Source organism: Oncorhynchus tshawytscha, linkage group LG30 (assembly GCF_018296145.1).
Source record: "Oncorhynchus tshawytscha isolate Ot180627B linkage group LG30, Otsh_v2.0, whole genome shotgun sequence".
Taxonomy (NCBI): Eukaryota; Metazoa; Chordata; class Actinopteri; order Salmoniformes; family Salmonidae; genus Oncorhynchus; species Oncorhynchus tshawytscha.
This window is the reverse complement of record NC_056458.1, coordinates 17,268,396-17,295,568: the sequence shown is the minus strand read 5'-3', so window position 1 is coordinate 17,295,568 and position 27,173 is coordinate 17,268,396. Positions and strand designations below refer to the sequence as shown.

At 43.7% G+C, this 27,173-nt stretch overlaps 3 protein-coding genes across 11 annotated transcripts in view; 1 reads left to right on the top strand and 2 right to left on the bottom strand.

The window, feature by feature from the left end:
* The first annotated feature begins 105 nt into the window (after positions 1-105).
* On the top strand, positions 106-6,562 carry LOC112228654 (zinc finger protein 711). Of its 6 annotated transcripts, none has more exons than XM_024394160.2 (9): positions 106-304; positions 2,068-2,146; positions 2,563-2,660; positions 2,817-3,209; positions 3,326-3,472; positions 3,558-3,695; positions 3,838-3,972; positions 4,122-4,265; positions 4,392-6,562. In XM_024394160.2, exons 2-9 carry the CDS (start codon positions 2,139-2,141, stop codon positions 5,567-5,569), a joined length of 2,241 nt encoding a protein of 746 aa, XP_024249928.1. In that variant the 5' UTR covers positions 106-304; positions 2,068-2,138; the 3' UTR covers positions 5,570-6,562. The 6 variants fall into 6 exon arrangements, with proteins under 6 accessions (XP_024249928.1, XP_024249925.1, XP_024249924.1 ...); XM_024394157.2 differs by having other exon boundaries at positions 107-304; positions 2,068-2,116; positions 2,566-2,660; positions 2,772-3,209; XM_024394156.2 differs by having other exon boundaries at positions 107-304; positions 2,068-2,116; positions 2,772-3,209.
* LOC112228657 lies at positions 5,678-18,124 on the bottom strand. Its single transcript, XM_024394164.2, has 8 exons — positions 17,825-18,124; positions 17,444-17,549; positions 17,133-17,315; positions 16,817-16,907; positions 15,286-15,362; positions 15,092-15,163; positions 7,881-8,034; positions 5,678-7,687 (listed from the first exon to the last, which is right to left on the bottom strand). Exons 1-8 carry the CDS (start codon positions 17,895-17,897, stop codon positions 7,574-7,576), a joined length of 870 nt encoding a protein of 289 aa, XP_024249932.1. The 5' UTR covers positions 17,898-18,124; the 3' UTR covers positions 5,678-7,573.
* Positions 18,125-18,273: 149 nt separating this feature from the next.
* Positions 18,274-27,173, bottom strand: part of LOC112228653 (transcription initiation factor TFIID subunit 1) — a 58,097-nt gene continuing 49,197 nt past the window's right edge. For all 4 annotated transcript variants that reach the window (XM_042309737.1, XM_042309736.1, XM_024394152.2 and 1 more), the window contains 12 exons: positions 24,558-24,666; positions 24,347-24,445; positions 22,682-22,859; positions 22,510-22,577; positions 22,207-22,329; positions 21,698-21,790; positions 21,169-21,321; positions 20,932-21,048; positions 20,020-20,115; positions 19,671-19,887; positions 19,305-19,479; positions 18,274-19,174 (listed from right to left, as the gene is read on the bottom strand). In XM_042309737.1, the coding sequence (XP_042165671.1) occupies positions 18,952-19,174; positions 19,305-19,479; positions 19,671-19,887; positions 20,020-20,115; positions 20,932-21,048; positions 21,169-21,321; positions 21,698-21,790; positions 22,207-22,329; positions 22,510-22,577; positions 22,682-22,859; positions 24,347-24,445; positions 24,558-24,666 (1,651 nt within the window). In that variant the 3' untranslated portion in view covers positions 18,274-18,951. The remainder of the gene's footprint in view (positions 19,175-19,304; positions 19,480-19,670; positions 19,888-20,019; positions 20,116-20,931; positions 21,049-21,168; positions 21,322-21,697; positions 21,791-22,206; positions 22,330-22,509; positions 22,578-22,681; positions 22,860-24,346; positions 24,446-24,557; positions 24,667-27,173) is intronic.

The following is a 27,173-nucleotide window of genomic DNA, read 5'->3' as shown; positions in this document are numbered from 1 at the left end:
TCTAGTTCTTACAATGACATTATTACGTATGTGAAGTTGTAAAAAACGGGCCAGCAGTTTTAGAATAAACTGTTGAAGACCGAGTGCAGTTTGTCACCTACTTCCCCACCGCCCCCACCCTTCCGAGCTAACAGCGAGCTACGTGATTGGTCCAGGCCTGAAAAACAGCCTTCAGGATCTAGAATGTTGTACAGGCCTTGCATTCGCACCATGAGAAATATAACCTAATTTAATAATACGACTGCGGAAATACTGTTCAAACCGGAAAAGTGGAATTAAAACAAGACAGTAGTGACTTGATTTGGTAAGTATATATTACATTTAATGCGATATGACGATGGGGCCTTGTCACGAAGGCTTATGGGCCTCTACCCAAGCCGAAAAAACAACAACAATGACTGCTAGCTAGCCGTCGATAGCTATGCTAACTAACGACATAGCTAGCTCGCTCGGAAATATGTGACTTTTGTAAGACGATAGTCATTTGTGCCATCTTCCAGTGCACACGTTCGAAAGAATGGTAGGTTTACTCCGTTTATTTTACTAATGATATCGATTGCAATTGCTGGGAATGCTATTGCTAGCTAGTTAGCTTGCTAATTTAGCCCAACAATGGCCCAGACTGGACAGAAAATATGCATTACGGTCAGGATGTCGCAGAGCGTCAGTCTTGCACGCTTGTTGTTGGAGTCTTGAAACAAGCGCATAGCTTGGATTTCATTAAATATTTAGCATATATTCGATTTATGCTTATCATTCATGCATAGCCATTAATTTAGCAAAATTCACCGTGTGCACTCAAGCGCCTTTGTTGTCGGGATTCTGTGTCCACAATGTAAACAGAAGCCGCCATATTTAATGCGTCTGCGCGCGCTCTCTACGGTCAGTCAACTACTGCATTGGGCGAAAACAGTGCGTGTGAATCACTTGCCAGCTACTTTCCCGTATCGGTCACTGTAACTACAGACACAGATAGAACAAGGAGCAATATCTATGCTAGCGTGGCTCGGGGATTCTAACCAGCGACCTTTCGGTTACTGGCCTAAACGCTAGGTTACCTTCCGCCCCCAAACCACAATGTCTCCTGATACTAGGACATTATAAAGGCACATTCTTATAAGTAATAAAGTGGTATTGATTCAGTAGGGAATCTGAATCAGAGGTGCTGCCTTAATCGACTTCCACGTCTTCGACGCCCGGGGAACTCTGGGGTAGAACGACAGATTTTGACCTGGTCAGCTCGGGGATTCGATCTAGCAACCTTTCGGTCACTAGTCCAACGCCCCAACAACTAGGCAACCTGCCGCCCCATTACTTTCACCCACAGTGCAAATAATGTTATATTGACAAATTAGCCCTGGAGGCATGTATTTGTTGGTGCCAGAAGTCTCCCTTTACTTGTAACACCAGTCTACTCAATTTATCCAAACCAAGGAGTATCACCTGTGAGTGTGTGAATATAAACACATTGTAGCTTTTTGCTTCCCATTAGATTTATCATTGCATCATCAACCACCTTGTTTTTTTAATTGAACCTTTATTTAACTAGGCAAGTCCGTTAAGAACAAATTCTTATTTGCAATGATTGCCTACCAAAAGGCCTCCAGTGGGGACTAAAAAATGACAACACACACATGACAAGAGAGAGAACACTACATAAAGAGACCAAAGACAACGTAATAACATAATATACTTCTGCATTTATGAAATAGTTTACCCTCTCTAATTTTTACATTTTAGTAATTTAGCAGACACTCTTATCCAGAGCGACTTACAGAAGCAATTAAGCTAAGGTGCCTTGCTCAAGGGCATATTGACAGATTTTTCACCTAGTTGGCTCGGGGATTCTAACCAGCGACCTTTCGGTTACTGGCCTAAACTCTAGGTTACCTTCCGCCCCCAAACCATAATGTATCCTGATATTAAGACATTATAAAGTCACATTCTCATAAGTAATAAAGGATAATAGCAGTCTTCTTTATTTCCATTACCACAATTATATTTCAGGATAGATAAAATCATTGAAGCTGATGTGTCTGTTATGTGTTTTTCTTTTCTCTATTTCAGGTGTTTCTCCTCCCTAGCTGATTAAAAAAAACATAACACTTCCCTGATGGTTTGAGAGCTCAAAATCAAATATGGAGTGGTGAAATACTGTCATTAGCAATGTGTTTTTAATCTTTCAGTATTAACATTTTGTTAAAGCTTTAATGTCACATGAATGAGTACAGTGAAATGTCTTTCTTGCAAGCTCCAAACCCAACAATGCATTATTCAATGTTAATGTTTATTCAGCATTGAATCAGTGTTGAGACATTTGTAATGAGTTATGCATTGACAGAGGTCCTAATTGATCTGATAAAATTAGATCAACTTAATCATTTACATTACATTTACGTCATTTAGCAGACGCTGTTATCCAGAGTGAATTACAGTTAGTGCATTCATAGCTAGGTTGGACAACCATATATCACAGTCATAGTAAGTCCTCAATAAAGTAGTAACCAGCAAAGTCAGAGCTAGTAAGAAAAATAAAAGAATCCTCCTCATTTGTGTTGGTAGCAGACAGGATAAAAAGAGAATGGACCACGGTGGAGGGGTCTTGAACTTTCAGATGCAAGACTCAAAGATGCCACACACAATGATAATGCAGGATTTTGGTAAGTCCATTCCATCAATGCAGAGAACTAATAGTCCATGGCCTTTTGTTTATATGATTGTGTCTGTGTGCTGGAACTGATAACAGTTCCTCCTGATTTCCCCGGTGGCAGGTATGGCCCACATTGACGGTGATCACATTGTGGTTTCTGTGCCAGAGGCGGTGCTGGTGTCAGATGTGACTGACGAGGAGGGAATCATGTTTGAGCATGACCTGGGGTCAGAGGTTGTAGAGGGGCCAGACATCTGCTGCAGCGACGATCCTGACGGCATAATCATGACTGAGTCGGTCCTGGGGGGCGAGGTCGCCATTGAGGACGTGCTGGATTCTGACCACCATCACCATGTGCTGACAACAGATCTCATAGAGGAATCTGATAGGGTTCCTGACCAGGTGTTTGAAATTGTCACTGAGGAGGTCATGGTCTCCAACTGCAACTCAGAGACGTATGTGGAAGAGCAGGAGGAGATTGAAGACTCTGCAGTCACCATCCAGGAGCCGGACGACGAGGCTGGAGAGAGCGTCTCCGAGGACTACCTGATGATCTCCTGTAAGACACATGTCTTATTTTCTTGGTACTACTAGACTGCTCCAACACAAATTTTGACTCTAATAATAGGATGAATCTGATAGTGTATAATGATGAGTGTGCTATTGTTTGTGCAGTGGACGATGTTGGGGAGAAGTTGGACATGGAGGACACGCCCCTGAAGATGGGTTCTGAGGTGATGGAGGATGGCTCCAAAGAGGGTGACTATGACTCTGAGTGCATCAAAGTCTACATCTTCAAGGCAGAGGCTGATGATGATATAGGTAAAGACTCTTACAAGTTCCGATCAATTTGAAAGATACACCTCTGTTCAGTTTCTCTGAATTCAGACATTTACTGTGAGTGCAGGTGGCACAGAGATTGTAGCTGAGAGCGACTTCCACAACGGTCACGCAGTGCTGGAGACTGGGGGCATTGGCAAGCTGTCTCGAGAGAAGATGGTCTACATGGCAGTGAAAGACCCATCGCAGGAGGATTCAGAGATCAGTGAGTCCCCTGAATTAGCAGCCTTTCCTCCAATCCCTTATACAGCACAACATATTAAACGATATGGCTGCCTTATTATTTTTGTCCCAATAGATGGTTGTAGTGTAAATTAAGTGACTGAGTTTTCCTTGTCTGTAAGCAGACTGCACTGAGATGGCAGATGAGGTGTACATGGAGGTGATAGTGGGAGAGGAGGATGCCCCTGCCATCCAGGACTCACTGGATGACTCCAGCCACAATAAGACCTTCGGCACTGTAGCCTGGGCTGCAGCTTATGGTAAAGCCTACTCCTTTTCTCCATAGACACAAGTTACTCAGAGACATACATTCAGTATGGCGTAAGATAATTCTACATTTAGCCTAACATTTAGATCTGTTCATGTCACGATTTTTAAGTGTGTTGAATTGGTGTATAATTTTCCTTAGGTAACAGTCTGGACTCCAGGCTGGAGAACAAGACCAACACAGGGACACATTACCTGAAGATCAGCGACAGCCTGAGTACAAGTAGAGCTCTCAAACAGAAGATCAAGAAAAAGAAAAAGGGAGAGACACGTCAGTGTCAGACAGGTATGGGGTTCTATGTTCATTAAAACATTTTCTAAAAGCTTGCATCATTTTGTAATATTATACTTTTCTTTTTTAGATGTAGGCCTAACAATTCCTGTTCTTTTTTGCTTCCACACTTTTCCTCAGCTGTGATCATTGGTCCAGATGGCCAGCCTCTGACTGTGTACCCCTGCCACATCTGCGGGAAGAAGTTCAGATCGCGAGGCTTCCTGAAGATCCACATGAAGAACCACCCCGACCACATCTTCAAGAAGAAGTACCAGTGCACAGACTGCGATTTCACCACCAACAAGAAGGTCAACTTCCACAACCACCTGGAGGGCCATAAACTCATAGTGAAGAGTGACCGGGTCCCAGAGTTCACGGAGGTCACGAGGCGTTACTGTGTGGAGAGCCCACTCAGCTCCAATAAGCTCATCCTACGTGACCAGGAGCCCAAGCTGCACCACTGTAAGTACTGTGACTATGAGACAGCCGAGCAGGGCCTTCTCAACCGCCACTTGCTGGCTGTCCACAGCAAGAGCTTTGCCCATGTGTGTGTGGAGTGTGCTAAAGGTTTCCGCCACCCCTCTGAGCTCAAAAAGCACATGAGGACCCACACGGGTGAGAAGCCCTACCACTGCCAGCACTGTGAGTTCTGCTGTGCCGATCAGTCTAACCTGAAGACCCATATAAAGAGCAAGCACGGAGCGGAGCTGCCCTTCAAGTGTGGCCACTGTCCCCAGGCCTTCTCTGACGAGCGGGAGCTGCAGAAGCACATGGAGATATTCCAGGGCCACAAGACGCACCAATGTCCGCACTGCGAGCATAAGAGCACCAACTCCAGCGACCTGAAGCGCCACATCATCTCCGTGCACACCAAGGACTTCCCTCACAAGTGTGACGTGTGTGAGAAGGGCTTCCACCGGCCCTCTGAGCTGAAAAAACACACAGAGACTCACAAAGGTGCCAGGCTGCACCAATGCCGCCACTGTGACTTTAAGACCCCAGACCCCTTCATACTCAGTCGCCACATCCTGTCCGTCCACACCAAAGACTTGCCCTTCAAGTGCAAGCGCTGCAGACGGGGCTTCAGGCATCAGCTGGAACTGAAGAAGCACATGAAGACCCACAGTGGTCGGAAAGTGTACCAGTGCCAGTACTGTGAGTACAGCTCCTCGGACGCTTCAGGTTTCAAACGGCACGTCATATCCATCCACACCAAGGACTATCCCCACCGCTGTGACTACTGCACTAAAGGCTTCCGTAGGCCCTCTGAAAAGAGCCAGCACATTGCGCGGCATCACAAGGATGTTTTAATGTAAAGTGCTTCTTCACACACCCTTTCCCATATTCAGAACAATCTGATTCTCACTCACTATAGAGCAGGGAAATACAATTATTTCAATGTGATAAATAAAGGATGACAACTGTCACATTTCCTCGAACTGCATTAGTAATTTATTAACTTGTCCTCACATCACCATTAGTACTCAAACCTGGGGTGCTACTCAAACAAACCTCAAGTCAGATAAATCCTGAATCAGAACACTGCTTGAAAGCACACATTTTCTCAGTAGTATGCTTGTCTGGGTTGTTTGAATAGCACACCACTTGTCATATGCAGTATCAGTGGTAAGATAACGCTGTAATTTATCTGTTGACTGTATTCTCACTGTTGACCTTGGGGTAACCATTATCTGACAAGTCATTGTATGATTTTTAGTAATGCTACTGCTAGCAAATTGTGAACAACATGCATTTAAAGACCCAGTTCTAATTTCAAACGTAAACAGTCATCTGTATCAGTTTTCTCTGTATACAAAAGCATGAAAAGGGGATGTGGACAACCCAGCTTTTTACTTGTATTTGTCCTTTGAAATAATCGCTTGTCAAACAATCAGGGGTTTTAATTTTTCCCATGTGTGCACTTGTAAAATCATGTTGCTCAAAGCCAATAACATGTTTACTATCAGGAATGTCTCATGTATCAGATCCAAATCAGTGTTATCTATTCTCTATGTCTGTCAACTGAAATATTAGGAGCTTCTTTAGTAAATAAAGACATCTCCTGAATAATTGTTCACCTCAACCTATTACTTTCATTCACTCTTTTTGCCATCATTCAGTAACAAAGAATGTACCAACAAGTGGATTTGTGTTAAGATGACAGTCTTTTGCATCTTACAATAAGGGCGCCTACTGACACCAAGTTATCCCATGATTGACCTAGAGGTGAAATTAAGATTGTATTTTGTTTATTGATTTAAAATGATTAACATCTGATTTGTAGAAAATAAATGTTCTTTTTGAAAGTATCTTTAATTGATGTTGCTTGACTTACCATTGTATACAACTTTTTTGTTTCATGACCAACCAATTGAGGTGTCTTGAGCGGTGAAATAAATATACATAGAACATCATCTTGGCAGCAGAGAGAAGATAATTTTCAGCAATTCTACACATGGCGCTGAAATAAAAGGTTGCAATTCTATACATTTTTCCAAGGAGCTGAGAATTTTCACTTAAGCTAATTTCAGTCAATTCTACACATTTTGACATGTTATCCTCAAACATAAAATTAATGGGTGCCTGATTATCTAGCTTTTATTTTGCTGATTGTAAATTCTCAGATTATAGGGTATTATCTTTTCTACATACTTTCGATTTGGTTTTTTCCATATATGTTTTTTTGTGTAGCTATACTGCAAATATAGAAATGTACGTTGAAATGATTTAAACCAAATCTAACTCGCAAATGTACAAATATTGAATTCCAAAGACTACATTTTTGTTTTACAATTCAAACAGTCTAATTCCAATTCTAAAACTTGAAGATTGTTGATATTTGAATTGAATTAAACTTAAATTCTCCACTTCATGAGTGAATTCAAGAATTGAATTTGAATTTCAAATGAAATTGGAATTGACCCAAACCGTTACTTAGGCCTAGATTCAATCTGTAGTGTGGAGATCCGAGTTAAAGCGACCGGAAATTTAAACATCGGAACATTGCCTTTACATTTCAATCGCGTGTGTAGATCCACGCTACAGATTGAATCTAGGAATAATAGCTTTATTAGTAACAAAATTGTCAAACAATAAACCTTAAAACAGCAAAAATATGAGCCAATTTCATAATCAGTCAATGGGGATTACTCATAAAATTTAGCAGCCAGCCACAATACATTTTTAAATTAAAATTGACAAAGTCCTTGAATGTTTACATTTTCCACTCACTTTAAATTATATACGAGTTGAACTTTTTTGAATTGTGATAGTGAAATTGGTGGCGTTCTAATTCAGGCCATGGTCACCCCTGTTTGTCCTCAGTAGTGTCTCCCTATCTGGGCTCTGGGAAACTGGGAACTGGGGTTGTACTCCGGTGCCGAATAGAGGGGAGCAGGTGAACTGGGCGCAGGATACCCAGACATGCCTTCTCTCTGGAAGATAGAAACAGATCTCATGTCAAACTGCTTTTCTATATCAGCCTGGTCACCTAGGGTCTAACTAATATGGACCTTTAGGCTAAGATCAAAACCAAATGTTTTAGCCAGAGTTTCACCCTGCAGTTTACTTGTCCAGTTGATCAGTTGAATTCATCCTACTGTTCACTAGGGGGAATCAATCACTCACCATCATGCCTTTGTGTCCTGGTGGGGGCTGTGTTGGTCTCATGTGCTGGTCATCATAACAGTCTGGAGGTGGAGCTCTGTCTTCATACGGGTTCCTTGGCGATGGAGACTTGGGATGGGGGTTACCCAAGGGCTGCGTCATACCTGTAGCGTAGCTGAATCCAGAAAACTATTCAACTTTCAGAAGCAGACAAACCATATAAAAACAATCCTAATAATGTAGTTCAAAGGTCACCCAATCATAACTTGTCATGGAATAAAGAACTATATCAGTTTGAAAACACACAAATCAAAAGACAGAGGCTTCCTTGTATGGCTGGCTTTCAGGGTTGGATAAAGATGATCTATCTAAATTGGGTCGCATACTCGTGGACTTTTCCCTTTTTTCAATAACAGAGAAATGACCATGATGGATATGGATATACTCTGTATCGGCAGGATAGAACAGCGGCGTCAGGTAAGACAAGGGGTGGCGGACTATGTATTTTTGTAAATAACAGCTGGTGCACGATATCTAAGGAAGTCTCGAGGTTTTGCTCGCCTGTGGTAGAGTATCTCATGATAAGCTGTAGACCACACTATCTACCTAGAGAGTTTTCATCTGTATTTTTTGTAGCTGTCTACATACCACCAGACTGATGCTGGCACTAAGACCGCACTGAATGAGCTCTATTCCGCCATAAGCAAACAGGAAAACGTTCACCCAGGGGCGGCACTCCTAGTAGCAGGGGACTTTAATGCAGGGAAACTCAAATTAGTCTTACCAAATTTCTATCAGCATGTTAAATGTGCAACCAGTGGGAAAAAAAGCTCTGGAGCACCATTACTCCACACACAGAGAATAATACAAAGCTCTCCCTCGCCCTCCATTTGGCAAATCTGACCATAATTTTATCCTTCTGATTCATGCTTACAAGCAAAAATTAAAGCAGGAAGCACCAGTGACTGGTCAGATTAATGGTCAGATTAAGCAGATGCTAAACTACATGCCTGTTTTTCTAGCACAGACTGGAATATGTTCCGGAATTCCTCCGATGGCATTGAGGAGTACACCACATCAGTCACTGGCTTCATCAATAAGTGCATCGATGACGTCATCGTACATACATACCCCAACCAGAAGCCATGGATTACAGGCAACATCCACACTGCACTAAAGGCTAGAGCTGCCCCTTTCAAGGAGCGGGACTCTAACCCGGAAGCTTATAAGAAATCCTGCTATGCCCTCCGATGAACCATCAAACAGGCAAAGCGTCAATACAAGACTAAGATCGAATCGTACTACACCGGCTGTGACGCTTGTCGGATGTGGCAAGGCTTGCAAACCATTACAGACTACAAAGGGAAACACAGCCGAGAGCTGCCCAGTGACACGAGCCTACCAGACGAGCTAAACTACTTCTGTGCTCGCTTCGAGGCTAATAACACTGAAACATGCATGAGAGCACCAGCTGTTCCGGAAGACTGTGATCACATCAAGTCGATGTAAGACCTTTCAACAGCTCAACATTCACAAGGCCGCACGGCCAGACGTATTACCAGGAAGTGCACTGCGAGCATGTGCTGACCAACTGACAAGTGTCTTCACCAACATTTTCAACCTCTCCCTGTCTGAGTCTGTAATACCAACATGTTTTAAGCAGACCACCATAGTCCCTGTACCCAGGAACACTAAGGTAACCTGCCTAAACGACTACCGACCCGTAGCACTCACATCTGTAGCCATGCGGTGCTTTGAAAGGCTGATCATGGTTCACAAATCCATTATCTCAGAAACTCTAAACCCACTCCAATTTGCATACCGCCATAACAGATCCACAGATGACGCAATCTCTATTGCACTCCACACTGCCCTTTCCCACATGGACAAAAGGAATACCGATGTGAGAATGCTATTCATGGACTACAGCTCAGCGTTCAACACCATAGTGGCCTCAAAAGCACATCAATTTTTTATTTTACCTTTATTTAACCAGGTAGGCCAGTTGAGAACAAGTTCTCATTTACAACTGCGACCTGGTCAAGATAAAGCAAGGCAGTGCGACAAAAACAACACAGAGTTACACATGGGAAAAACAAACGTACAGTCAATAACACAATAGAAAAATGTGTATACAGTGTGTTCAAATCAAGGCGGTAAGGTAATAATTAGGCCAATAGAGGCGAAGTAATTACAATTTAGCAATTTACACTGGAGTGATTTATGTGCAGATGTGCAAGTAGAAATACTGGTGTGCAAAAGAGCAGAAAAACAAAAACAAATATGGGGATTAGGTAGGTAGATGGTTGGATGGGCTATTTACAGACGGGCTATGTACAGCTGCAGCGATCGGTAAGCTGCTCTGACAGCTGACGCTTAAAGTTAGTGAGGGAGATATAAGTCTTTAACTTCAGTGATTTTTGCAATTCGTTCCAGTCATTGGCAGCAGAGAACTGGAAAGAAAGGCGGCCAAAGGTGTTGGCTTTGGGGATGACCAGTGAAATATACCTGCTGGAGCTCGTGCTACGGGTGGGAGTTGCTATGGTGACCAGTGAGCTGAGATAAGGCAGGGCTTTACCTAGCAAAGACTTATAGATGACCTGGAGCCAGAGGGATTGGCGATGAATTACGTAGCGAGGACCAGCCAACGAGAGCATACAGATCGCAGTGGTGGGTAGTATATGGGGCTTTGGTGACAAAACGGATGGCACTGTGATAGACTGCATCCAATTTGCTGAATAGAGTGTTGGAAGCTATTTTGTAAATGACATCGCCGAAGTCAAGGATCGGTAGGATAGTCAGTTTTACGAGGGTATGTTTGGCAGCATGAGTGAAGGGGGCTTTGTTGCGAAATAGGAAGCCAATTCTAGATTTAACTTTGGATTGATGCTTATTAATGTGAGTCTGGAAGGAGTGTTTACAGTCTAGCCAGACACCTAGGTATTTATAGTTGTCCACACATATTCACAAGTCAGAACCGTCCAGAGTAGTGATGCTCAACGGATCAAAGAATCACCTGCAGCAAGAGCGACATCATTGATATAAATAGAGAAAAGAGTCGGCCCGAGAATCGAACCTGTGGCACCCCCATAGAGACTGCCAGAGGTCCGGACAACATGCCCTCTGATTTGACACACTACTCTATCTGAGAAGTAGTTTGTGAACCAGGCAGGGCAGTCATTAGAGAAACCAAGGCTGCTGAGTCTGCCGATAAGAACACGGTGATTGACAGAGTCGAAAGCCTTGGCCAGGTCGATGAAGACGGCTGCACAGTACTGTCTTTTATTGATGGCGGTTATGATATTGTTTAGGACTTTGAGCGTGGCTGAGATGCACCCGTGACCAGCTCGGAAACCAGATTGCATAACGGAGAAGGTACGGTGGGATTCGAAATGGTTGGTGATCGGTTTGTTCACTTGGCTTTCGAAGACTTTAGAAAGGCAGGGCAGGATGGATATAGGTCTGTAACAGTTTGGGTCAAGAGTGTCTCCCACTTTGAAGAGGGGGATGACCGCGGCCGCTTTCCAATCTTTAGGAATCTCAGACGATACGAAAGAGAGGTTGAACAGACTAGTAATAGGGGTTGCAACAATGGTGGCGGATAATTTTAGGAAGAGAGGGTCCAGATTGTCTAGCCCAGCTGATTTGTAGGGATCTAGATTTTGCTGCTCTTCCAGAACATCAGCTGTCTGGATTTGGGTGAAGGAGAAGCGGGGCAGGGGCTTGAGCCAGTTGCTGTGGGGGGTGCAGAGCTGTTGGCCGGGGGTTGGGGTAGCCAGGTGGAAAGCATGGCCAGCCGTAGAGAAATCAGTAGTGACAGTGTTTCCAAGTCTCAATGCAGTGGGCAGCTGGGAGGAGGTACTCTTACTCTCCGTGGACTTTACAGTATCCCAAAACTTTTTGGAATTAGTGCTGCAGGATGCATATTTCTGTTTGAAAAAGCTAGCTTTGCTTTCCTAACTGACTGTATGTATTGGTTCCTGACTTCCCTGAAAAGTTGCATATAGCAGGGACTATTCGAAGCTACTGCGGTACGCCACAGGGTGTTTTTGTGCTGGTCAAGGGCAGTCAAGTCTGGAGTGAACCAAGGGCTATATCTGTTCTTAGTTCCACATTTTTTGAAAGGGGCATTCTTATTTAAGATGGTGAGGAAAGCACTTTTCAAGAACAACCAGGCATCCTCTATGGACGGGATGAGGTCAATATCCTTCCAGGATATCTGGGCCAGGTGTAACGGATTTCCTCCTCTTCGTCTGAGGAGGAGTAAGGATCGGACCAAAACGCAGCATGGTAAGTGTCCATATTAATTTATTCAAAAACACAACTGAACACTGGAACAAAATAATAAACGTGAAATATACAAAACCAAAACAGTACCGTGTGGTCCAAACACTCACACGGAAACAGAAAATAACTACCCACAAAACCCATGTGGGCAAGAGCTCCCTAAGTATGGTTCTCAATCAGCGACAACGACAGACAGCTGTCCCTGATTGAGAACCATACTTGGCCAAAAACAAAGAAATATGAAAACATAGAACATAGAACACCCACCCGTCACACCCTGGCCTAACCAAAATAGAGAATAAAAAGCCTCTCTATGGCCAGGGTGTGACACCAGGTCGATTATAAAGTGCTGCTCGCAGAAGTGTTTTAGGGAGCGCTTGACAGAGATTACTAGTCTGTTATTACTAGTCCCCTATTACTAGCCTGTTCAACCTGTCTTTCGTATCGTCTGAGATTCCTAAAGACTGGAGAGATGGATCTTTAAAAGTAGAAGCTCGAACTGTTTGGGCATAGACCTGGATAGTATGACAGAACTCTGCAGGCTACCTGTACAATAGATTGCAATTTTGCCCCCTTTAGCAGTTCTGTTTTGATGGAAATTGTTGTAATTGGGGATGGAAATGTCCGAATTTTTGGTGGCCTTCCTAAGCCAAGAATCACACACGGCTAGGACATCAGGGTTGGCTAAAGTGTGCTAAAGCAGTGAATAAAGCAAGCTTAGGGAGGAGGCTTCTGATGTAAACATGCATGAACCCAAGGCTTTTACGGTTGCAGAAGTCAACAAATGAGAGCGCCTGGGGACACACAGGGCCCAGGTTAATCTCTACATCACCAGAGGAACAGAGGAGGAGTAGGATGAGGGTACGGCTAAAGGCTATAAGTACTGGCCATGTAGTGCTTTGGGAACAGATAATAAAAGGAGCAGATTTCTGGGCGTGGTAGAATAGATTCCGGGCATAGCGTACAGACAAGGGTGTGGTAGGGTGCGAGTACAGTGGGGGTAAACCTAGGCATTGAGTGATGATAAGAGAGGTTTAATCTCTGGAGGCACCAGTTAAGCTAGGTGCGGTCTCCGCCTGTGTGGGGGTTCGGACAAGGGGGCTGAAGCATGTTGAGCAGGACTAGGGGCTCCGCTGTAAAATAAAACAATAAGAGCTGCCCTAAACAACAGTATACAAGGCATATTGACATTAGAGAAAGGCATTCCCCTCTTTCCACTGGGATTCTCTGCCTCTAACCCTATTACAGGGGCTGAGTCACTGGCTTACTGGCGCTCTTTCATGCCGTCCCTTGGAGTGGTGCGTCACTTGAGTGGGTTGATTCACTGATGTGATCTTCCTGTCTGGGTTGGTGTTCCCCCTTGGGTTGTGCCGTGGCGGAGATCTTTGTGTGCTATACTTGGCCTTGTCTCAGGATGGTAAGTTGGTGGTTGAAGATATCCCTCTAGTGGTGTGGGGGCTGTGCTTTGGCAAAGTGGGTGGAGTTATATACTTCCTCTTTGGCCCTGTCCGGGAGTATCATCAGATGGGGCCACAGTGTCTCCTGACCCCTCCTGTCTCAGCTTCCAGTATTTATGCTGCAGTAGTTTTTGTGTCAGAGATCTAGGGTCAGTTTGTTATGTCTGGAGTACTTCTCCTGTCTTATCTGGTGTCCTGTGTGAATTTAAGTATGCTCTCTCTAATTCTCTCTTTCTTTTTCTCTCTCGGAGGACCTGAGCCCTAGGACCATGCCTCAAGACTACCTGGCATGATGTCCCCAGTCCACCTGGCCGTGCTGCTACTCCAGTTTCAACTGTTCAATGGAATCCTGACCTGTTCACCGGACGTGCTACCTGTCCCAGACCTATTATTTGACCATGCTGGTCATTTATGAACATTTGAACATCTTGGCCATGTTCTGTTATAATCTCCATCCGGCACAGCCAGAAGAGGACTGGCTACCCCTCATAGCCTGGTTCCTCTCTAGGTTTCTTCCTAGGTTTTGGCCTTTCTAGGGAGTTTTTCCTAGCCAACGTGCTTGCTGTTTGGGGTTTTAGGCTGGGTTTCGGTACAGCACTTTGAGATGTACGAAGGGCTATATAAATCACCAACAAGACGAGACAGCCTATAGGGAGGAGGTCAGAGACCTGGTCGTGTGGTGCCAGGACAACAACCTCTCCCTCAACGTGATCAAGACAAAGGAGATGATTGTGGACTACAGGAAAAGGAGGACCCGAGCACGCCCCCTTTCTCATCGATGGGGCTATACTGGAGCAGGTTGAGAACATCAAGTTCCTTGGTGTCCACATCACCAACAAACTAACATGGTCCAAGCACACCAAGACATTCGTGAAGAGGGGACGACAAAACCTATTCCCCTCAGGAGACTGAAAAGATTTGGCATGGGTCCTCAGATCCTCAAAAGGTTCTGCAGCTGCACCATCCAGAGTATCCTGACTGGTTACATCACTGCCTGGTATGGCAACTGCTCATCTATGCATAGTCACTTTAATAACTACCCACATGTACATATTACCTCAACTAACCGGTGCCCCCGCCGATTGACTCTGTACTGGTACCCCCTGTATATAGACTCGCTATTGTTATTTTACTGCTGCTCTTTAATTACTTGTTACTTTCAATTCTTATTCATACTTTTTTTTTAACTGCATTGCTGGTTAGGGGCTTGTATAAGTAAGCATTTCACTAAGGTGTCCTGTTGTATTCGGCGCATGTGACTAATAAGATTTGATAAGGATAATGTCCGTGTCATCATGACTCATGCTCCTCAAATCACTAGGTGACTACTCATTCTCTGTCGAGGGGGCGTTGCCCTGTTGTCGTCTCTAATGTTGTTTCCATTTTTAGTCCACCACCCAGAACATGGTTATGCGCACAGAATGAGTATGACATCACTGCCATTGAACAAAGTATCAGACCGAAAGCAAACACCACCAAGGTTCTTACTTGTATGGCTGGCTTGTAGGGTTGGTCAAAGACAATCTGTCTAAAGTGGGCCGCATGCCGTTTGGTTGAAGGCTAAGAGAGTAGAGAGATCAACATTTCAATGAAAGCACATTATAACATTGCACACTATAATAAGGGCCCCTATAATGAAAGTGAAAACCAATGGCATGTTGAATTGTGTTCAGACAGCTAACCTGTAAGGGCGGTTGGGTAAGTTGGATATGGGAGACCTCTCCTGGGTGGGCTGGACACTGGGAGGCTTTGGCCGATTCTGAAGAAATAAGAAAACGACACAGTTTCTCAGGGCCATGTTTACTATGCAACATTGACAGTCATGTCTATTACTGAATGTGTCTGTTCTGCATCTGCACTTATGGCATCTTTACACTACACTACTTGGACGACACAAACCACTTCCAGGAGAGACAGTAGATTCAAATTGCTCTTTAAGAGATGGTGTGGAAGACATCTTGAAAAATAAAGGAGAGCCGCACACCCTAGGAGTCAGATGCAAAAATGATAATGTCCATGTTTTGCCAGACAAGCTGTCTTCATCAGGGTATAATGACAAACATTGCAGGATGACTCATTTATATAGTGTGAGAAGACACACACAGGTGTCTGTAATCATGGCCGGGTGTGGCCTGATATCATTGGTTAATTCTCATATATTAAAATAGCATACAAAAAACATAAATGGATAGGCTACGATCATAGATACAATTTGGCTGCATAAGCCTACAAACATTTACAACAGCAAAATCACAAGAATCACAAGAATGGCTTCAGATCAAAGTCTACGATGAGACCGAAGGGAGCAAGGGTCTTTAAATTAAAGATCCAGGCAGCCTCTCGTTTTAACAACAAATTATTGAGGTCAACCCTCTCCTAGGGAGGGTGACATGTTCGATGCCAATATAACAGAGACGAAGTCGAGTGGTTTGCTTCCAAAAAGTGGGCCGCAACTGGGTAAGTCGAGTTTTTGCACCTAATAGTGCTACGACGCTCTGAAATTCGTACTTTTAATTCACGCTTTGTTTAACCCACATCATTTTTACCACAAGGAAAAGTTATAAGATAAATAACTGCCTTAGTGGAGCACATTATAACACCTTTGATTGGGATCTGTTTCCCTGTTTGGGGGTAAAGGATCTACATGTATAAGTGCCATTGCATTGAGCACAGCCATTATACTTGTATTTCCATCCAGTAGGGGCGTAAATACACGTTGTGCAGGGATATCTTGGGGTGGTAAATCAGAGTTTACCAATTGATATCTGCCCAGCGAGAATTACTACCAAGGGAAGTTCCGAAAACACATTACCGATACTATCATCGGATCTTAGAATGTGCCAATGTTTGTGAACGATTCCCTTCATTTGTTCAGAGCACTTTGAATAGCGGGTAGTTAGAATGCTTCTTTTTGCAAGACTGACCTTGAAAAAAAGGTAATGTCTTGTTTTGAATTTTCTCAATGGCAGTATTAATTTGACCATTCTTGTAGCCCCTCTCCTTGAAGTTTCTTTGCATCTCAGCCATAATTCTGTCAAAATCGGATTGTTTTTAGCAAATTCTTTTGATTCGACAGAATTGGCGGTATCACTACTGGGAGATAAGGAAACCCTAACTTAGCAGGATCTCTGGATGTGACATCACCATTGGAAATACCATTTGGTCTTAGGTTGATCTAATACCTTGGAGAGTAAAGGAACTCAAGCTACTCACCGGCATGTCTGAGGCAAACACTGTGTTGGAGAACATGTCATCTTGGTTATTTTCATAATATGTTGTCGGTGACATTGCATAGTTTGTGTAACTGAAAAAAGTGAAAATTAAATTAGAAAGACATGATGAGTAGTCATATCAAACCTGAAACAAGACTGTGGACAAATATTAATCTATTTAGTTAATGCCCACCATCTTATTTTTCTTTTCTTATTATTTTTTAACAAGCCAACTTCCTGATACTAGGTGCCATGCACTGTGCAAAACACATGGAAATATTAAGCCTCTGAATTCTATCTTGTCCAAACCCTCTCACCCCGTTGTCCGATCCTTTTGTTTCTTTGCTGGTTTCCTTAAGTAATGGACACACTGGACCATCACACCAACAATAACAGCCAGGGCCAGTCCTGGTAGAGATGATACCAGGGCAAAGTTCAATATGGTCCACTCAAAGTCACACTTCTCCCCTATGTACCACTTGTCTATGTAGTTGTTACACCTGAAAAGAACAGCATAACAGAGGTAACTGTCATATTTATATAAGAATTTAAAATATCTGAATTCCAAAAATGAAAAAATATTGAGGATAAAGCTGTAGAGTCAAGTGTGGGAAGCGTTGAAACGTACCTACAGAAAGGTTTCTTGTCCTTACAGTAGCATTTGCTTTTCTCAACATTGCATGGATATGCAGCTCCTGTGCACACTTCAAAGTCATTTACTGTTACACAACTTGCTGGATGTAAAAAGAAAACATATCACTATCTCGTTTCAGTTACTTGGCAACATCATGAGAAAATGAAGACACAATTTGATAAAAAGCCCTATCTTCAAACAGAGGGCCTAACCTATCCCCACCAAAACCTCAAAAAGCAGCAGGACAACCTACAGTATATTTACATGTTCATTTTAGAGATGTCATCTGATTCAATGCTACAGTAATACATATCCTACTCATACTAAAAGACAGGCTTTCTTTACAGATTTCAACAGAAAAAAATTGCTACTCACGATCTGGTGTCGTTTGTCCAATAACTGTGACAGGGGGCAGAAATATTAAACACAGCAAACTATAGCCCTTCATCTTCACACACGTACTGTACTATTTTATACTTAACACACTATCTACGTGACTCCATACAATCATAATGAGTTTACGATGGAGCAGAGTTCATGTTCAGTTTGTATGACCACTGTTCTAAGATATGAGCGAGGGAAAGCCTGTAAGTTATGGCAGGATAGGAAAAAGCAGGGAAACAGGAAGCACCTTGGTCATATAACACACAACAGACTTCTGTAATAACATTTAATATTATTGTTAATGCGTTAGTGCAGATTGGTATTCAACAGTACCTCTTACTTTCGATAAGCAACACAGCATAACACCAAAGGACAACTTCAACGTGGTTACATCAGATACAGCTAACATTTATCCCCAAAAACAAACAATGAAAAGATGGTCTTATCTCTGGTTTTTATTTAGGATCTCCTTGGAAGTTTGAGTTTCCTAGTAACAGTGCTGGAAACATCTCAAATGCCTGAAAATACAGGCTGCAATCATAATAGTTAATGGGGAATAATAGTATTTTTCGATCACTCAACCCAGTGTCTCAAGACAAAAAGGTTGAGATGAGACGTGGCACTGAAAACAAACAATTGTCAAAGCTGACTATTCAAATATCTTCATTTTGGCCAAAGTTCTGCACAACCATAAAATAAAACGTTATTCAATTGTAAAAAAATATATATACATGTGTCGGTACACTGAAAAGAGCATAACCAGTAGAAAACATTGACTTAAAGCATCAACTCCAATTTAATCCTGCCATTATAGATAAACAAGCTCACTTCAGTTTGATTGAACATTTTGTACAATATTGATCTCACAGGAGTTTATCATAGAGACTTCATAGGTGTGGTAATGACCGGACAGAAAACAGTCTTAACTATCATTGGGGGATTGACTGACATGAGATAAAGTTATGATGACAGTACGTGCATGTAATTCAGCCTGCAAGTTGAAGGTGTATTCATTTAGTGAGCCTGAACTCATGTGTATGGATGTGGATCTGTCTGTTATAATGATTGTAGAGCACATTTGCATCTTTAAGTGTGTGTGTGTGTGGTGGAACACTTCTCTAGTTGTCTGAGTCCATGTCACTGTCACCCCCGATGGACCGGAACTCTTCACTGTCCTCCTCATCCTCACTCAGCTGCACCTGGGAAAGTACACTGGGACCCCTCCTCCGAGCTGCCTCTTTATCTTCCTCCTCTTCCTCACTCATGCCGTAGCCCTCTCCATTGCCCATGCTGGAGGTCTGGGTCTGGGTCTGACCCTCCGGCTCCTCATAGCTCCCATAACTATGGTGAAGGGGGAGAGAAAGAGAGGGATGGGCAAAGTGTGGGTTAATAGGGCCCAAGAGCCAACCAACGATGCAAATCCACCATGTACATAATGTCGGCCATGATGGTTGACGGCTCCATGTTGTACCTGACATTACTGTCCTCCAGGTGGGTCTCATCCGGCACATCTTCCCCGTATGACATCATGCTGTCGTCCTGCTCCAGGCCCATGCGGGCTGTCTCTTGGTGGGGTCTGGGAGGGGGCAGGGGATGCACTTCCACCTCTCTGTCTGAGTCACTGCCACTCTCTGACAGGTGGATCGCTAGGGTGGGACAGGGCCGGATACACCATTAAAAACTCATATCTCACATACAGTCTCTGTAGTGTCCTACAGATATCCCCAAATCATAGGATGTAGGTTTTAATTAACCTTGATATACTTCTTAATGTCAATTTAATTTAATTTATAATCTCACTCCATCCTATGACAATCTCCACCCTAGTGTGACTCACAGGAGAACGGGTTGTCTCCCTCCTCTTCGCTGGCGTCATCCTCTCCGTCTGACATGAGCAGGTCCTGGTACAGCACGCTGGCCTGGGCTGGCCGACTGGAGCCTTCATCCTCGTCATAATCATCATCATTGTGGCCTTGCAGTCGTCTGCGGGGCGGCGGCAACAGCATCTCCTCTTCATCATCCTCATCCTCCAGGTCTCCCTCACCATCCTCAGCCTGGGGAACAGTCATCATCATCAAAAGGACTAGTTTGTTTGTAGATCAGTCTGTCTCCAAATACATAATCCCTCCCTTTCAAAATCCATCCACTCTAAACCCCATATTGTTTCTCCACGATCAGAGTCTTACAGGCGCTGGTGTCTTGGGCTTGCAGTCATACTCCTCCTCCTCGAAGCCCTCGATGTCCACGTCTGACTCCTCCTCTCCTAGTCTTCTATGACGACCCTGGAGACACACAGAGAAGTTAAGCAACACTGACAGAGACAGGAGGGATATTTCTGGGGAAAGACAGAGTGATGACTTGTGAAGAAATAGAGATGATGGCTGAAAATGGATAATTGTCAGGGCAAACAGAACACTAGTACGACAAGCAGTCACAATTAGGAACAAAAGTAACACACAAGAAAAAACAGGCAGACACATGAACCAAATGAGTTATGGGGAGGAACGGAGGGATGGGAGGCGAGAGGGCGGTTAAAGGAGAGGTCAGACGCCGTTATACTCCTGGGGGATCTCTCCGTACCTTCCCTAACCCCCTCTTCTCTGGAACAGCCATAAGAGATGCCTTAACCTCAGAGAAGAGTCTGGGCTCTCTGTGCAGGCTCACAGAGGCACTGCTGTCAAACACATCGGCAGGCTGCACACACACACACACACACACACACACACACACACACACACACACACACACACAGGAAAGAGGGAGGAGAAAAGATAACCCACAGGGTAGGAAGGATAGCATAGAAATTAAGATAGACAGAGGCTATAGAAACAGCTACTGAATTGCAGACAACAGTGCTAAAGAGGAACTACGAGGCAGAGAAAGACTAGAATGTGAAGAGGCTATGTAATAGAGAGACTACAGCAGACAGAGGTTAAAAAGTAGGTCCTTGGAGAGGAGTTGCATTCCCCAACTCTGGAGCATGTGAGGGTTGAGTTGAGGTACTTTATTTGGTGACTGGGGGTGATAGGGATGTAAGGGCCCATTGGTTGTATCTGTCTGGTTTCTGGCCCATACTTATGGGACAGGAACATTGCTACCTGTGATGTGTAGGTTCCAGGAGTCATGGGGTCCAGGCAATCCAGGTCTGCTGCATCCAGAGCTGCCTCTTTAGCTGTGGAGATGTCCTTCTCCAGCTGGGTCAGGTGCTCATCATACTGGGGAGATATCAAGCAACAATCAAATTATCCTTATTGGAGGATCATAAACATGATTCGTCATTTGACAAAGTATAAAGAGTTTCATTGTGTCCCTCACTCGCTGTTTCATACACACACCTCTGCCAGGGTCTGCTTGCACACGTTGACTATCTCCAGAGCCGTCTTGGTGTAAGGACTGTCTGGACCGTTGTACTTGACACTGTTGGTGTGGACCAGGCTGACGTCAAACAGGAACACATCTCGATTCTGGTACTTGTGTTTGGATATGTTCTGTTGGACCACAGCACACAGAGACTTTTAAATAACATAAATTATTATATTACACATATTACCATCTACCACATTCTGTAATATATTCTGTATATTACATATACACTGAGTGTACAAAACATTAAGAACACCTGTCTCCTCCCCTTCATCTACACTGTTTGATGTGGATTTAACAAGTGACATCACTAAGGGATCTTAGCTTTCATCTGGATTCACCTGGTGAGTGTCATGGACAGAGCAGGTGTTCTTAATGTTTTGTACACTCAGTGTATAATCATCTACGACATATAGGTTTGATCCATCTTGGCATGGAAGGATCCTAAAGGTGTCTTTGTTGTGGTTTTCCTCAAAGCTCCACTTCCCCTAACTAACTCACCTTGCGGACATTCTCCAGGTCCATGGGTTGGACTATCACTTTGTAGTAATCTGGAACAAACTTCTTGTTGACTGGATGGTGGAACGGCCAAGACTGAAGAGGGGATAGAGACAGAGAAAGGACCGTTATAACATCATCCATCTGAGTGCATGATTGAAGTTTTGCCACAATTGTTTATATTTTAATACATTCAAAATATATATTTTATTGTCACATACACCGCATAGGTGCAGTGAAATGTGTTTTTGCAGGGTCAGCCATAGAAGTACGGCACCCCTAAAGCAAATTAGCGTTAAGTGCCTTGCTCAAGGGCACATCTACATATTTGTGAACTTGTTGGCTCGGGTATTCGAACCAGCGACCTTTTGGTTTCTGGCCCAACGCTCTAACTGCTAGGCTCACTATAATGACTTAGACACAGAGAAAATACGAATAGCAGATATTCTCTCAGTGACATCTGAAGCGTCCGAAAGAAAGTAGAAACCCTGATGACGGGTGGCTCCACTCACATCAGGCACGGCCATCATCTTCTGAGTGACGATGTTGTCCAGGATGAAGGAGAAGGCTACCTGGTCGTCATCGTCCAGCAGGGGGTTGATAGCTTTCTCCAGTCTCACCAGCCTGTCTTCCTTCTGCACAGGACAAAGGAATTTACCCCTTTAATAATAAACAAGTACTACTATTGAAGGCCACTTCCATTGTCTTCCAAGAGTTGCTGAACATTTGCCTCGTCCTTCTGCAAACAGAGCAGCAGACTTTGGGCGGTGTCCAAAATGGCACCAATCCAGGAATTCCTCAGCGTTCACACGTACCTCTTTCAGTTTCACATCACAAAGGTCCAGCATTGTCTGCGCCACCTGGGTTATTGGATGTTTGGCACCTGAATACACAAAAACAATTACAGTCTCAATAAGTTACATAACGGTCGCACAGAGTCCAATATTACAGTCATTCTCTAAGGCTTCAAGTGGTTTAAAGTTGTACCATTGTATGTGGCGCTGTTCTTGATGATGAGCTCCACGTTCTCTCTGAACTCCTCCCGGGAGGGGTACACGCGCTTGCGCACATTCTCCCGTAGCGTCTGCAGATCCATGGGACGAGGGATGACCTTATAGTAGTCCTTCACCACCTTGGCATTGACCGGCGTGTGGAAGGGGTATGTCTGTGACGAGGTAAAGACAACACAATTGTGTGTTTATTTATTTATTTTTATTTCACCTTTATTTAACCAGGTTGGCAAGTTGAGAACAAGTTCTCATTTACAATTGCGACCTGGCCAAGATAAAGCAAAGCAGTTCGACAGATACAACGACACAGAGTTACACATGGAGTAAAACAAACATACAGTCAATAATACAGTATAAACAAGTCTATATACGATGTGAGCAAATGAGGTGAGATAAGGGAGGTAAAGGCAAAAAAAAGGCCATGGTGGCAAAGTAAATACAATATAGCAAGTAAAACACTGGAATGGTAGATTTGCAGTGGAAGAATGTGCAAAGTAGAAATAAAAATAATGGGTCGCAAAGTAAATAATGGCTAAAGGTCAATCAGATTTGTGAACATGGTCCCTAGCTGTGTGTTGCTGCTTTCCATGTTGTCTGTTGTCTGTAGCTTGTGAGGTGTGGAAACACTTTGTTGCTTTTATGAATTTTGTCTTGCTGCTTTTTGTTCTATGTTGCTCTGTCTGTATGCTATGTCTTGCTTGTCCTATGTTGCTATGTCTTGCTTGTTCTATGTTGCTATTGTCTATATTGTAATTGTTTTTAATAACCTGCCCAGGGACTGCGGTTGAAAATTAGCCGGCTGGCTAAAACCGGCACTTTTACTGAAACGTTGATTAATGTGCACTGTCCCTGTAAAAATAAAAATAAACTCAATAAACTCAAACTCAAGGAGCAAAATAAATAAATAAAATAAATACAGTAGGGAAAGAGGTAGTTGTTTGGGCTAAATTATAGGTGGGCTATGTGCTCTGACAGTTGGTGCTTAAAGCTAATGAGGGAGATAAGTGTTTCCAGTTTCAGAGATATTTGTAGTTTGTTCCAGTCATTGGCAGCAGAGAACTGGAAGGAGAGGCGGCCAAAGAATGAATTGGTTTTGGGGGTGACCAGAGAGATATACATGCTGGAGCGTTTGCTACAGGTGGGAGATGCTATGGTGACCAGCGAGCTGAGGTAAGGGGGGACTTTACCTAGCAGGGTCTTGTAGATTGCATGGAGCCAGTGGGTTTGGCGATGAGTATGAAGCGAGGGCCAGCCAACGAGAGCGTACAGGTCGCAATGGTGGGTAGTATACGGGGCTTTGGTGACAAAACGGATTGCACTGTGATAGACTGCATCCTATTTGTTGAGTAGGGTATTGGAGGCTATTTTGTAAATGACATCGCCAAAGTCGAGGATTGGTAGGATGGTCAGTTTTACAAGGGTATGTTTGGCAGCATGAGTGAAGGATGCTTTGTTGCGAAATAGGAAGCCAATTCTAGATTTAACTTTGGATTGGAGATGTTTGATGTGGGTCTGGAAGGAGAGTTTGTGAGTGAGTGAGTGAGTGAGTGAGAGAGAGAGACTATAAAATGGTCAGAGGAATATAGGCAGTCTGTCTGTCTGTCTGTAAGCAGTGAATTGTGTGAATGTGTGTGTAGCTTACATTAGGGTGATCCCGCATGTCGTTGATGACGCTCTCCAGGACTGAGGACAGGGTGACCATGGGGTCAGTGCGTCGGCGGTGGATGGATTTGTGGGGCCTCTGTGAGAGGACGAGAAGTAACAACAAAACAACAATCACAGTGTTAAAGATTTCTAGACCATGCTTGAACTGAATATACAACAACAGTCAATATAGTGACAACTAGGCTCACATTGAGGTAGTCACAGTGTACAGTGGTCCCCACACGTCTCTTCTTCTTGGGGGGAAGATGCTGTTTGGGGAACTTCAGCACCAGAGACTTCCTGCGCACCTCATCAGCACTGGAAGAGGAAACAACATGGTCCTTTACACAGCAGCACAACATGATATATCACAAACTTTAGCTAGATTTCCATCCAATTTGTGACAGATTTCCATGTGAATATTTAGAAATATTCAAAAAGAAATCCACCAGAGATGCGTTTCCATCAAACTGACTTTTTGCGGATAAAAGTCTGTGTGTGATGACATAGTACACAAAGAGCCAGGCGGCCCTATACGCTCACTACGCAAGTTGAGTAGGGCCCTGCAAATCATGCAGGGGCCCGCCTCCCCCTCGTGTCAAAGCGGGTGTCAATGTTTACAACTTGGATGAGAGGATGAAGCGGAACTACCCTTCTGGTCACGAAGAGAGAGAAACAAAACACAATGAGAGTGAATTGCGGGAACAGCGATCAGGTAAACTTGTGTTCTCTCCTCTCCAAGTTTGATGTCAGCAAATAACAGTAACGTTAAGTTGATCTGCTAGCTTGCAGTGTATCTCCCTCTCGTCTGTCTTTCTTGCTAACCTAGCTGGGCAGTGCATCTCTTGGTCTGTCAGTGTCTTGCTTGCCAGCCACTTCCAGGGCTGTGTTCTGTGACTTTATGCCTGACAAAAGTGAGAGTGAAATACAACTATTTATTACATTAGATAAACGCCAACGGGCAATGGTGTTTATAAATTGCAGCTCGGGAAAAGATAACCGCGTCGCGTGTGAACATGTGTTCATATGTGCGTGCATGAAATTAAACTCGCGCTTTCCATGCAGAAACCTCTGTGGGGACCAGTCCAGACACTATATGGGCGTGATTGCACTCCTCATAGGCGGACATCATTTTAAAACAAGACAATGATTATCTAGTCTCTCAGTCAAGGTTTAGTTACAACTCTGGACTAATGCAAGAAGAAAGCAATGGTTATAATGATTTATATATTGAATTTAAAATGGTGATTAGCTGGGCATACTGGACAAAATGGATCGTGGGTAAATAATAACCATCAAGTATTCAGCCAAGCCAGAGTATAAAAAGTATTTTATATTTGAAAATGTATAAATGGAAATCTGGGGGAGCCAGTTTAAATGGGCCTGATGCAGCTGATAAAATTAATAATAGTATTGTTATCTATAATTGACAGGTGCTTTGCTTAAGTTTGTCAGTAGAGGAGATTAGTCACCAGGAGCAAATGTCCATTATTCTGAGAAGCGTGGCTTTAAAGGGAAAGCCAGAGATCAAGGAGCACTTCCTCTACTTTGTGAATGTTGAGGTTACAACAGGCTTGAATCTGTCCACTGTCATCTTAGATGAGCTGAAGATTCCATTTGAAGATTGTAAAGGGCAAGCTTATGATAATGGGGCCAACATGAAGGGCAAGTACCAAGGAGTAAAGCCAGACTGCTCAAAAAACATCCTCGAGTCGTGTACGTCCCATGTGGAGCACATACTCTAAACCTTGTCATTGCAGATGCTGCCAAATCTTCAAAAGATGCAGTTGGGTTTTTTTGGGCATGTGCAAAAGCTCTTCACCTTCTTTTCAGCGGGCACACAAAGATGGAGTGTTTTAAAGAAACACGTGAACATAACTGTGAAGTCATGGAGGGACACAAGATGGGAGAGTAGGCTCCAAAGTGTTCATGCACTCAGGTATCAGGATTCTGATTTGCTGTGTCGTATGGTGTGAGATACAGACAATGACAAACAAGGCGAACAAGCTCCTCCAATCCGCCTCAATGCAGTTGGATATCGCAGTGAATTTAATCTCAAATGCAAAGGCCTCACTCACTACATACCGGGAAACTGGATTCTCTGAGGCCCAGACAACAGCCAAAAGCATTTGTGAAGAAATTAATGTGGAGGCTGTTCTGAAAGAGAAGAGACTGAGAAACAGCAAGAGGCATTTCAGCTATGAGGCTCCTGATGAACCAGTGACTGACCCACTGAAAAACCTTGAAGTCAACATTGTGGTCGACTCTGCTGTGACATCCATGGATGAGAGGTTTGAAACACTCAACCAGGTGAAAACCAAATATGGAGCGCTGCTGACCTTCAGCACTGCCTCTCAGATGTCCAGTGAATCTTTAAAGGCTCACTGCATGGAAGCTGAAAACACTCTAACCTTCAGAGATGACTGTGACCTCAGTGGAATGGATCTGGCACACGAGATTCAGAATGTACCTGATCTGCCATCAGATAAGATGACTGACTGCCTTTGAGCTGCTTTCCTTTCTCTGTGAGAAAACCCTGGAGGAACTCTATCCTAACCTTTGGTTGGCCCTAAGAATTGCAGGCACCCTACCAGTAACAGTAGCATCGGCAGAAAGGAGCATTTTGCTTAGGGCCCCAGGGAGGTCAGGACCGGCTCTGAGTGCACATACAAGTAACTGCCATTAAATTCCCATGTACTGAATGAAAAATACAAGTTAAATGGGTTTCCATCACATTTTCAACTCTACTGGTTTGTCACAAAAACTGTTGCGTTCTATAGAAAATGTGCCTCCCTTGGTGATGGCACATGGTCTCTAGCCAACAG